The following is a 12,972-nucleotide window of genomic DNA, read 5'->3' on the forward strand; positions in this document are numbered from 1 at the left end:
ACTCCCCTCCTCTAGGACACTAGTGGGGCAGTTAATACCCCAGTTCAGGGGCGAGAAATGGTGCCCTGAACCCTCCCCAAGAAAAGAAAGCAGAGACCCATCAAAGTAGTGCCAGCAATTTGCCACAACACCCATAATCCTCTGTGATAAGACAAAAATCTAACTGAAGCTGTGTGTTGTAGGTTGCTAGACAGGATATGGTCAAACTGCAGCAGGTTGGTGGCATGGAGAGCAACTCATCGGTCCATGATCCAGCTTCTGCTGATCCAGAAATCCAAAGACCAGAGGGGCCATGCAGTCTCAGGTGCTCAAAGGTAAGAAGAGTGATAACAGCTCAGTAGGGTGTACTTGGGGGAGTATATTGCATAAGACACATGCAGTGAGCGCACTCATAGTTTGGGGTTAATCCCCTACCACCATAAAACCTCCAGTTTTATGCTGGTGTAACTGAGCTCTCTTGAATGGAATTGCATCAGCATGAAATAGGAGCAGTGACCAGTCAAGGCTCTTTACCTCTGGAGACATGGGCACAAGCCATGGTTAGGTCACCAGTTGTCCACCTTTGGAGATCTCATCCTCAGACCTGTCATTTGTGCACTCCACAAACACGCAGCATCTCATTGCATGAGGAGCAACCTGTGACCTCTCATCATTATCAACTTGTTTCTCGTGGGCATTGCAGATGAATTCATAGATTTCAAGGTCAGAAGGGACCATTATGACTATCTGGTCTGCTCTCCTGAATAACACAGGCCAGGGAACCTCACCCAGTAAGTTCTGCATCAAGCCCATAACTGCTATTTGAGCTATAGCATCTAATTTAGAAAGACATCCAGTCTTGGTTTAAAGACTGCAAGTGGCAGAGAATCCACCATCTCCTCAGGCAAGTTGTTCGAATGGTTAGTGACCTTCCCTGTTAAAAATGTGCCGTGATATTTTAGGAGGATTTGAATGCCAAGCAGGATATGGTCTGCTGCATTTATTTAAGAGTCTCCTATGAGCCATTGCCTTTCCCTCTGTTAAAAATAAAACATCAGTCAGTTCTTGCCTGCATTGGGTAGCACCAGCATCTGACCCACCATAAAGGCAGGGAGAGAGGAGGAGCAACTGTAACAGTTGGCATGCTAACCCACTGGAAGGGATGGGGAGCCATTTCTTATCAGTTCTGCAATAAGGGGCCGGGGGAGGAAGTGCCATTATTTTTCTTCCTATTTACTGTGTTGCCATCACAGCTTCTATTCTTATTCTGTTACAGGCGCCTAAGGGAGAGAAGGTAAATATTCTAGCCAGCTGCGAGATTTCACTCTTCAGCGGGAACACACAAGCCTTGGCATTTACATGCTACGCTGGAGGGGACCAGAGAAATACCCAAGACAGACATTGTAAATAGGCCTCTGGCTAGAGCCATGAAACAGCCAGGAGGAGATTGTTGCCTACATTGGGCTCTGGATGAGAGATCTCTCCAAGTCAAAATAGTAACGGAAGGGCAGGGCTCAGGGCCTGAACCCCTTGAGTCACCTTGCCACAGGCTGACATGTACCAACTATCTGGGCAACTCAGAACAGGAGAGGTGTGTTTGGATTACGAGGGTTGGGTTGGGAGCTCACCTCCAGCTGAAGTCAAATTAGGGACTGTATTTCTAGATCCAAAATCCTGGATCCAAACACTCCTACTCTCTGCTGGACGCTGTTTACCAATCCAATGCGACAAGCACATACTCTTCGGCCTTGTCTAGATTAGGATAAAAGGTGTTTAAAAAAAAATGTGATTGCCAATGCATTTTAAAACCCTGCTGTAAATAGGACAAGTTGTAAGTTAGCTGATAGGGGTGAACCCTGTGGGATTAGAAATGTGCTTCTCGGATTAACAGTAGGGGAAGACAGTACGGTCAGATACTTCCAAGCTACGAAGCTGTTGTTCCATATAGAGAAAGGGTAGTCCAGTGGTTAGTGTCTAGGAGACCCGGGTTTAATTCCCAGCTGTGCCACAGACTCCCTTTGTGACCAGGGGCAAGTCACGAAGGCTATGTCTACACTGCAGCGGGGAGCATTGCTTCCCAGTGCGCACCGATGGATTTGAGTTAGCGTGCAACAAGAACAGCATAGGGAGGCTAGATTCCCAGGCCAGAAGGACCAATGTGATCATCTAGTTTGACCTCCTATAGAACAAAAGAATTTCTGAGGAGAATATTTGTTGGAAAAGCATCCAGACTTGATTTTAAAATGGTCAGTGATGGAGAAGCCACCACAACCCAATGGTTAGCTACTCTCTCTGTTACAGATTTATGCCTTATTTCCAGTCTGAAATCATAGAATCATAGAAGATTAGGGTTGGAAGAGACCTCAGGAGGTCATCTAGTCCAATCCCCTGCTCAAAGCAGGGCCAACCCCAAATAAATCATCCAGCCAGGGCTTTGTCAAGCCTGATCTTAAAAACCTCGAAGGATGGAGATTCCACCACCTCCCTAGGTAACCCATTCCAGTGCTTCACCACCCTCCTAGTGAAATAGTGTTTCCTAATATCCAATCTAGACTTCCCCCACTGCAACTTGAGATCATTGCTCCTTGTTCAGTCATCCGCCACCACTGAGAACATCCGAGCTCCGTCCTCTTTGGAACTCCCCTTCAGGTAGTTGAAGGCTGCTATCAAATCCCCTCACTCTTCTCTTCTGCAGACTAAATAACCCCTTCTGCACACTGAGCACTCCCTGGGGTTCTGGATCACGCCTTACTGCTCTATCAGCCTGGATTCCTCCCTCACTAGAATGCACGAGCTGGCCAGGCCCCAAAGCAGCAATGAAAAGGTTAACAGGCTAGTAATCACATGGTCAGTGCCTGATGGAAATTATGGACATTTATCCCCTCTGGGTCACTAGGTTGAACTCGGCCTCTCTCTGTACCTAGGGCAGGCATAGCAAGGCGGGCAGCTCAGCTCACACACACACACGGACCCGCTGGCTACACACTCAGGTGATCCCCTGTGCTACCCTAGTCTCATTGCTGGTTTTAGCGGGCTGGCTCGAGCAGAGCTGACATATTCGCAGTATAAACCTTACTGTTGTCTCTCTGGGCCTCAGATCCCATCTGTACAAGGGGATCGCAGCACTACCCGACACACTGATCCCACAGCAGGTTTTTGCCACTATCTTCAGGATCAAGCCCTTAGCAGTCCCACCCATCTAATCAGAACCCAGTTGGTTGGGTTAATTAAAAGTAGACGAGAGAAAGCAGGGCAGAGAACGCCTCTGAGCTAGGAGTGGGAAGGGGGCTCTTCTTTATTTCATCTCTGCCAAATTCTATTCAGTTCCAGTGATGTAACTCTTGTGGGGATAGGAGGAGGAGGAGGATGTTCTGAGTCAGTGCCTAGAGACTACAGTCTCATTGTGCTAGGCGCTGTACAAACACATAACAAAGAGGGGGCCCCTACCTAGAGAGCTTACCATCTTGTTGCACCTGTGCAGCTGAGAACAGGATAGGCTTGTAATCGGTGGAGTATTTCCCAGGCCCTGTAACTGAGCGGACCCCTTCCCTGCCCCAGTTAAAGCTCTCTCCACCCTGTTCTGCAGCGCCTCCTCGTATGACTCTAGTTCTGTTTCCTTGTCGTGCAGGGTGAGAGAGGCCCACCTGGAGAATTGGTGAGTCCGATCAGAGAAGATCCTCCATGTGAACCAGGAAATACATTGTCCCAATGGCTTGAGGCTTGGGACAGGCTTCCTGGGACAGGAGGAAATATAAGCAAAGCATAACATCCAGTGGAGGCTAATGGGCCTGGGGTATGAATGTATCCTCTGGGGAGTGAAGTTCACCCTTCTACAGAGGATTGGATTTCTAAAGGGATCCAATAACTCTTTCCCCACCTCTTGTTGTAAATGGCTGAGTAGTGGGCTAAATGGCCCTTCCCAGGGCTCTGTTGGATGGGTTGATCTGTGTTTCTTTGGAGGGTAATAATGTCTTGAATTTTTTTTTCCACTTTTCCTTTTCAAGAGCTTCACCGGTTTGCTGACTGGAGGCAGTTACGATCCATACAACTTTGTCATAAAGGGAGAGAAGGGAGAGAGGGTGAGTCTCGCAGCAGGAGTGATGCACTGGATTAATTAGCACATGGCTAGGTAATTAATAGTTACAAAAGGCTGCCCCAGAGCATGGTGCATTTAATGTGTCCTGTTCCCTGTTGGCTTTGAAAATCAAACAGGAAGGAAGGTGTGTGTGAGAGAGGGAGAGAGAGACATGCCTGGGCGTGATGCTTTATTTTTCATTTCTCAGAGATCATTCTCCCTGCGAACAGAAAGGGGAGACCAGAAACTGATGTCTCATTAATAGGGGAGAAGTCATTATATCCCATGGGCCACAGCTTCCTGCATGGCTGAGCAGGATTGGGCTGCTGAGGTCAGGGCTGGGGCATTGTTGAACCCAAAAGCCAAAACAACCCAGAATAAAAACGCTGAATGAGTCCCAGTAGGCTGTTTGGTTGCTAGCTCAGGACTCCTGTGTCCCAGAACATGAGGAATCCACAAGGAATTAGGGATGGATAATCCCAGCAGAATTCAGGCCTTTGCAAACCCCGTCAAACCAATTTTCAAATTCACAAAATTTATCTGAGCTGGGAAATCCCATGTGCTCACGGCTGGTTTTCCCCCAAAGGGCATCCAACCTGTGATAAAACACTGATGAATTTTTCTAGAGAAAGGGAAGCCAGTGCTGTTCATAGAATATCAGGGTTGGAAGGGACCTTAGGAGGTCATCTAGTCCAACCCCCTGCTCAAAGAAGGGCCAATCCCCAATTTTTGCCCCCGATCCCAAATGGCCCTCTCAAGGATTGAACTCACAACCCTGGGTTTAGCAGGCCAGTGCTCAAACCACTGAGCTATCCCATCCTCCCTCCCACATTAGAACATCCTCTCCCACCACTGCACAAAAAAGTGACTGTTGACCAGAGTTATTGGAGGTTGGCAGTTCTTTCCACACCACCCAAGCTCTGCCCCATCTTTGACCTTGTTATTTTCCATGTATTTAGGGGCTCCCTGGGAAAGATGGAATTCCCGGACTGCCAGGTCGACCTGGGCGAGTGGGACCCCCTGGCTCCCTTGGGCTGATGGTAAATATCTGGACTAATGAGAACTATCAACGCTGGGATTAATAAAAGGGGAAAAAACCCTTTTCCGGTGTTTGAACATCTATTTTTCTCTCCCTCAATTTACAGGGGCTCCCTGGTATCCAAGGTGATCTCGTAAGTATTCCAAACCATCAAAGTCTCAGAAACTCAGCGGCACCCAAATAACCCTCGCTGGATCCTACACCGTGCGGGTGTGGAGGGCTGCATGGGCAACAGCCAGTCGTACTGAGCTGGATGGGGAGCCCCGGGGAACTCAATTTTGCATTTTTTGGGTATTGCCGGGGCCAAATGACTCCTGCCCTGTAGCTGAAACAAGGCCAGTCAGAGACGCATACAGCCAAGCGCCTCATCAGTTTGAGCAGGATCATACCTGAGGCTGTATCCGTCTTTCTGTCCCTAGGGAGCATTGTACAGACTTTCTACCACTCAGTGCAGAGGGCAATACCTGTGACTTACACTTACTTGCACCGACATGTAGCGTCCACTCACACTCGCTGGAGCTCAGTGCTTGTGATAAGACATTGGCTAAGTGCTTGTGATGATGTCTCCTGCTAGTGGCTGGCTCCGAGGAAGATAACAGCCAACTACTGGAGCTCTCCTTTTGGCTCAAGGGCTTCATATCCGCAGCCCAAGCTCAGCTGTGTAAGTGTAGAGCATGGAATTGGGATAAGGGTATATTTATTTCACTCTGATACTTTTTGTTTTCCTGTGCAAGGCATTTTCCCAGTGGTTGTCATCACAGGGTGTCCAGTCACAGAAACCGTCATTGCAAACGAACACCCCATCTGACTCCATTCGGAGGGGTCGTGTTGGCCCTGTAGAGTGCATATACAATGACCCGCCACCCATCATAGGTTGAGTGTGGACTGAACATGTGAGCTACAGTGCTAAAAGCATGGCTTTCGACTGCTTGAGCAAAAGGAGTAACTTCAGTAGCTGCTGGCAGTAGTAAGCTCTTATGTTATGTGCATCAGCCACTAGAGGGAGACATGTAATACACTAAATTAGTGGGTACGTGGCTCCTATTGATGTTGGCACCACAAAGGAAGGAACTCTACCCACTGAAACCTGTTTAAGATATCACCCAGTGGGCCAACAAAAATTTGTCATCTGGTGGAGATGGGTTTATAGTTTAGGATCCAACAGAATGGAACTGACGGCCTTAGGTTTATAAGTGATCACCTCACCTAAGGGATTGCAGGTTGACAATGATTCTGTGAGCCAGTTTCTCTCTGTTGTTTAACTCTGCGTGATTTATTTTAAATTCCAGGGACCTCTTGGATATCCAGGGCCAGCGGGGCCAAAAGGAGACAGAGTGAGTTCCCTTTACATGTTTCAATAGAAAATGCCATTGTAATGCACTTCCCTCTTATTAAGGTGTGTATGTCTCACTGCCCTCTACTGGATAGAATCAGAACTTCTGAAGTGCATGTCACTGGCCCTAGATGGCTGGCAGCTGATGGAGATTCTCCTCCAGCTCAAGGGCTACAGGCCTTTACACTGGGAACGGGAGGTCTGAGTACCATCTCTGCTGAGGCTGTGAAATTCCCAGTGACCCTGGTGTGCAGCCATAACGTCAGCAGTGAGCCTCTGTCAATGGTAAGGGAAACACGGCTGTCCAGGAGGTACAATCTAAAAAATGAACAGAACCAGATGCAGTGTAACATTGGGAAAGGTCAGTTGTCTTGGTACCCACACACAGCTCCCGGTGTGCATTGTAGGTGGGCACTGGAGGGCAATGTAGACCTTCTGGTAGGTTTGTAAAACTGATTCAGATAAATCCCACAGAGGCTTTAGACTCTTTGCATCCAATCTGTGAGTCTTTAGTGAAGGTTAAATCCTGCCAGGGTCAATGGGAGAGGACTACACAGGCATTAATACAAATCCCTGATTCATCTCACTTGGCTCAATAATTCCACAAAGAATCTAGCACTCTGCTTCAGTGGGTTGGTCTACAGTTTTTGAGCATCACCTCTCAATTGTAGGACTAGAAGGGATCTCAAAATGTCTTCTCGTCCAGTCCGGACTCCTGGCAGGACTAAGTATTATCTAGTCCATCCCTGACAGGTGTTTGTCTAACCTGCTCTTAAAAATCTTCAATGACGGAGATTCCACAACCTCCCAAGGCAATTTATTCCAGTGCTTAACCACCCTGACAGTTAGGAAGATTTTCCTAATGTCCAACCTAAACCGCCCTTGCTGCAATTTAAGCCCAATGCTTCTTGTCCTATCCTCAGAGGTTAAGAAGAACAATTCTTCTCCCTCCTCCTTGTAACAACCTTCTATGTACTTGAAAACTGTTATCATGTCCCCTCTCAGTCTTCCCTTCTTCATACTAAACAGACCCAAATTTTTCAATCTTCCCTCACAGGGCATTTTTTCTAGACCTTTAATCATTTTTGTTGCTCTTCTCTGGACTTTCTCCAATTTGTCCACATCTTTCCTGAAATGTGGCACCCAGAACTGGACACAATACTCCAGCTGAGGCCTTATCAGCGCAGAGTAGAGCAGAAGAATTACTTCTTGTGTCTAGCTTACAACACTCCGGCTAATACAGCCCAGAATGGTGTTCGCTTTTTTTGCAACAGTGCTACACTATTGACTGACTCATATTTAGCTGTGATCCACTATGACCCCCAGATCCATTTCTGCAGTACTCCTTCCTAGGCAGTCATTTCACATTTTGTATGTGCGCAACTGTGGAGGTTTATCCTTATTGAATTTCATCTTGTTTACTTCAGACCATTTCTCCAGTTTGTCCAGATCATTTTGAATTTTAATCCTATCCTCCTAAGTATTTGCAACCCCTCCCAGCTTGGTATCATCCACAAACTTTCTATGTACTCTTAATGCCATTATCAAAATCATTGATGAAGGAATTGAATAGAACCGGACCCAGAACTGATCCCTTCAGGACTCCACTCGATATGCCCTTCCAGCTTGACTGTGAACCACTGATAAATACTCTCTGGGAACAGTTTCCCAACCAGTTTTGCACCCACCTTATAGTTGCTTCCACCTAGGTTGTATTTTCCAGGTTTGTTTATGAGAAGGTCATGTGAGACAGTATCAAAAGCCTTATTAAAGTCAAGATATACCACGTCTATCACTTCCCCCCCATCCACAAGGCTTGTTACCCTGTCAAAGAAAGCTATTAGGCTGGTTTGACACGATTTGTTCTTGACAAATCCGTGCTGACTGTTATTTATCACCTTATTATCTTTTAGGTTTCTGCAAATTGGTTGCTCTATCTTTCTGGCTACAGAAGTTAAGCTGGAAGGTCTGTAATTCCCTGGGTTGTCCTTATTCCCCTTTTTGTATGTTGGCACTATACTTTCCCTTTTCCAGCCCTCTGGAATCTCACCCATCTTCCATGACTTTTCAAGCTAATGGCTCAGATATCTCCTCAGTCAGCTCCTTGAGCATTCTAGGATGTATTTCATCAGGCCCTGGTGATTTGAAGATATCTAACTTGTCTAAGCAATTTTTAACTTGTTCTTTCCCTATTTTAGCCTCTGATCCTACCTCATTTTCACTGCCATTCACTATGTTAGATGTCCAATTGCTACTAAACTTTTTGGTGAAAACTGAAATAAGAGTTGTTTAGCACTTCTGCCATTTCCACATTTTCTGTAATTCTGTCCTTCTCCCCTCATTGAATTATGGGCCTACCCTGTCCTTGGTCTTCTCTTGCTTCTAATGTATTTGTAGAAAGTTTTCTTGTTACCCTTTATGTTTCTAGCCAGTTTAATCTTGGTTTTTGCCTTGGTCTTTCTAATCTTATCCCTACCTGCTTGTGTTTCTTTATATTCATTCTTTGTAATTTGACCTAGTTTCCACTTTTTGTTTAGACTCTTTTTTGAGTTTCAGATCATTGAAGATCTCCAGGTTAAGCTAGGGTGGTCTCTTGCCATACTTCCTATCTTTCCTATGTAGTGGGATAGTTTGCTCTTGGGCCCTTCATAATGTTTCTTAAAAACTGCCAACTGTCTTCAGTTGTTTTTCCCCTTAGACTTGCTTCCCATGGGATTACCTACCAACTCCCTGAGTTTGTTAGTCTGCATTCTTGAAATCCATTATCTTTATTCTGCTATTTTCCTTCCTACCATTCCTTAGAATCATAAATTCTACCATTTCATGATCACATTCACCGAAGCTGCCTTCCACTTTCAGATTCTCCACCAGTTCCTCAGTATTGGTCAAATGCAAGCCTAGAACAGCCTCCACCCCATAGCTTTCTCCATCTTCTGAAATAAAAAAAATGTCTCCAATACATTCCAAGAACTTGCTGGCTAATCTGTGCCCTGCTGTGTTATTTTCCCGGCAGACATCTGGGTAGCTGAAGTCCCACATCACCACCAAGTCCTGGGCTTTGGATGAGTTCATTAGCTGTTTGAAAAAAGCCTCATCCATCTCTTCTTGCTGGTTTGGTGGCTTGCAATAGCCCCCTGCCATGACATCACCCTTGTTTTCTACCTCTTTTATCCTTACCCAGAGACTTTCAATAAGTCTGTCTCCTATTTCCATCTCAACCTCGGTCCAAGTGTCTACATTTTTGATATATAAGGCAACACCTCCTGCCTTTTTTTCCCTGCCTGTCCTTCCTGAGCAAGCTGTACCCTTCTATACCAATATTCAGTCATGTGTATTATCCCACCAAGTCTCTGTGATGCCAACTATATCATAGTTGTGTTTACTAACTAGCATTTCTGGTTCTTCCTGCTTATTCCCCATCTTCTCACATTAGTATATAGACATCTCACTTATGGATTTGATTTCCCCCTAGGTTCTCTCTTGTCTTTCCCTCATCCCTGCTATAATAGCCCATGCTCTGGCCAGATTACAGCCCTTCTCCCAGATCTCTCCTGCTTTTGCCTTACCTGTGTGCTTTTGTCTCCTGCCCCATCAAACCTAGTTTAAAGCCCTCCTCCCTAGGTTAGCCAGTCTGTATCCAATAAAGTCTGTATCCAGTCTGGCAATGAAGCTGTTTGCATCAGCCCTGTTCTTTGGGGATGATTGATTGTTTATATGCTTGCCTGCCTGTCTGTCTAACAGCCTCTGGAGCAATAGAGTAACTGACTGAAGAGCGAGGAACTCGGGACCACTGCCTCAGCTGGCACGAATGGGTGAAGTTCCATTGAAGTCAGTGGAACCCTGGGGACTGACTCCAGCTGAGAATCTGGTCCTACGGTTTCCTATGTGTAATTGTGTACTGAGCAAGTTTCTCAGGGTTTCCTCAGATGAAAATCTGAGCGGAAAAGCTTCCTGACGCCCCAGTAAACTGCTGTGTGTGCTGCTTCCCATTGTACAGGGGGAACCAGGCTACGTGCTGGGAGGGGTGGAAGTGATTCCTGGCCGAAATGGACAACCAGGCTCTCCTGTGAGTAAACGCATGACATCTGGTATAACCCACCTCCCTTCTGCGGTCGGTGTCTCCAAATGGTGTGTGGTCACCATAGATCGCGCAACTGGGGCAGCCAGGCCTTTAGAATTATCTGTAGCTTAGTAATGGCCAAAGGGTCTCTCTTAGGATCAGGGCCCCCTTGTGCTAGTCTCTGTGCATGCATATATAGCACAAGACAGACCCTACCCCAGGTAGCTTAGACAAAACAGGAAAAATAGGTGCACTGAGGGAGAAAGGGATGCAACGCACGAGCTGACTAGGTCAGTGCTTTCCTTTTCCTGGGCGTCTCCTGTACAGGTGTGGGTGACTTGGGAGGCAGCGTTCTTTCCTTTGAGTCAGCCCTAGAGGGCACTGTGCTGCTGGATGTGGACCTGGCCACGTGTGGTGGTTAAGGCTGTCATAGGACTTTGTGTACGATTAGGGTTGTTAACCCACACATCCTGATGAAGTACAGTTTGGATAACTGCTCTCTGGCTTCTTAAAGTCCTCCCCTTGTCATTTCAATGAGATACAAAATCCTCCTTCACATCCTGGCCTGAGCTGCTGGCAGTGTTATTGTGTGCTATTAACCAGCTGCTGCCTTTCACCCCAGAGGTGGCAGTATTTCAGTGCTGGGTGCATGGATCTCAATGTGTATGTTCTAAATAATCTTATGCCCTCTCAGTGTTTCCTGCTGTACCCTCATCATCTCTTTTCACTGCAGCCATCCTCTGTCCTTTTGAGAGCAGGGTTATGGATGTCTTTCCTTCAGTGTCTCTCCGTGCAGCTCAGTGATTGGCCAGAGAGGTCGCCACTGAGTGACACGGGCACTTACTCTAGGCCCATATGCTGCTCAGCTTTGCTAGGAGTGGGAGTAGAGGTCACTGGGGTAGAGCATTTGTGTTCTCAAATGTTTGGCTTGAATCATTTCAGGGACAGAAAGGGCAGCCGGGAGTTCCTGGAGCAGCAGGACCACCAGGGCCGCAGGGACCGCCTGGGATGTCTGTGAAGGTGTGTGTGACTGTGAGCTAGCCATTTGTCTGCATTGCTCTGCCATAGGCACCTGGGGGCATGTGCTGAATGTGGGGTAACTAGGAGGGTTACCCTTCTCAAGGCAGGGGGAATCCACATCCCCCAGCCTGTCACACAGCGAGGGGTCAGGCCTCCTAGACATCTATAAATTAATCCTGTGCCATGCAATGGGGGCTTTACCGGTGACATCTGTGAGTGCAGGATCAGGCCCCTCTCTGTAGTCTGATGTCTCATCACAAGACACTGGGGTCCAACTGCAGTTTCAGAGGACCTAGTGGGCCAGTTTGAATGCAGCCTGGAACAGGAGTGAGTGAAAGTTGTTACCATCTGGGGGTGGTTCCGTTGTTGAGGTGAAATATTGAAGCCCAGCTTCCAGTGTACATAGTGCCGTTGTCCATAGTTGCCTCCCCACCCAGCCACCTTCTAGGCAGTTTGAGCCGAGGACAATGGTGGGTGCAAACGTGGGAGGCGGCTCCCCTCACACGCGTGGGGCAGAACGATCCCAGTGGGGGCAGACTGCAGCCCAGATTGCGTAGATCTTCGAGAGGAGGCTCCAGCGGAAATGGAGGGAGGGAGGGGGCCCTGAGAAGGAAACATGATTGCTCCTGTCTTGTTCTGAGGCTGTATCATTCTCTGTCCTCTGTTTCAGGGTGAGCCTGGAGATGCCGGTGGTAGAGTAAGTAGTTGAGATTTACTCCTAGTTTCATCCCGTGTGTGTGTGTGTGTGTCTGTCAGACCTGAGGAAGAGCTCTGCGTGGCTCAAAAGTTTGTCTCTCTCACTAGCAGAAGGTGGTCTGATAAAAGACATTACCTCACACACCTTGTCTCTCAAATATCTTGGGACCAACATGGCTTTCAACCAAACTGCATGCAACGTGTCTGTCTGACTGACAGCCCTGCATTTTATTTTTAAGCTGCCGAATGGATTGAATTTAGCTGGTGTTGGTCCTACTTTGAGCAGGGGTTTGGACCAGATGACCTCCTGAGGTCTCTTCCAACCCTGATATTCTATGATTCTATGAATACATGCCCCAGTGATGCTCAGCCTGGGGACCTATCCAAGAAGAGACATTTCCTTTTTCTGCCCCCCCCACCCCCCGTCAGCTCCCTGATCTGTCTGGTGGTGCTAGTAGTGTTGCTATGGCTACCAGTCAGGCATAGGTGTGCATGCGTGCGTGTGTATATATGGTGCAGGGAGGGAGCTGCCCAAGTACCATAGGCCTGCCACCATCACTGGCCACAATAACACAGTAAGTCAAGTATGATTCTCCCCTGTACGGCTGGTCTCCACTGCAGCTTGTGCCCTGTGGCAGGCTGAAGGGGTCTCTGGGGTGCCATTGTATCTGAAAGGTTCTTTAATGCATGAGCATGAATCACTGGACACATGATTGATACTGAGGGCGGCTCCTGGAAACGTGCAGTGTTGTTCTAGGTGGTGAGAGCCT

At 47.4% G+C, this 12,972-nt stretch overlaps 1 protein-coding gene and 1 long non-coding RNA gene across 2 annotated transcripts in view; both read left to right on the top strand.

Moving 5' to 3' along the window:
- LOC140910910 (collagen alpha-1(XII) chain-like) overlaps nt 1-1,390 on the top strand; it is a 46,074-nt gene extending 44,684 nt beyond the window's left edge. Inside the window, exons 22-23 of the mRNA XM_073343085.1 lie at nt 183-314; nt 1,256-1,390. Of these exons, the coding sequence (XP_073199186.1) occupies nt 183-314; nt 1,256-1,390 (267 nt within the window). The remainder of the gene's footprint in view (nt 1-182; nt 315-1,255) is intronic.
- Nucleotides 1,391-3,984: 2,594 nt separating this feature from the next.
- On the top strand, nt 3,985-10,493 carry LOC140906983 (uncharacterized). The gene is made up of 5 exons (XR_012157329.1): nt 3,985-4,058; nt 5,014-5,094; nt 5,200-5,226; nt 6,383-6,427; nt 10,424-10,493. It is a non-coding gene; the product is annotated as an uncharacterized lncRNA (long non-coding RNA).
- The last annotated feature ends 2,479 nt before the right edge of the window (nt 10,494-12,972 follow it).

This window comes from Lepidochelys kempii, chromosome 1 (genome assembly GCF_965140265.1).
Source record: "Lepidochelys kempii isolate rLepKem1 chromosome 1, rLepKem1.hap2, whole genome shotgun sequence".
Classification (NCBI taxonomy): domain Eukaryota; kingdom Metazoa; phylum Chordata; order Testudines; family Cheloniidae; genus Lepidochelys; species Lepidochelys kempii.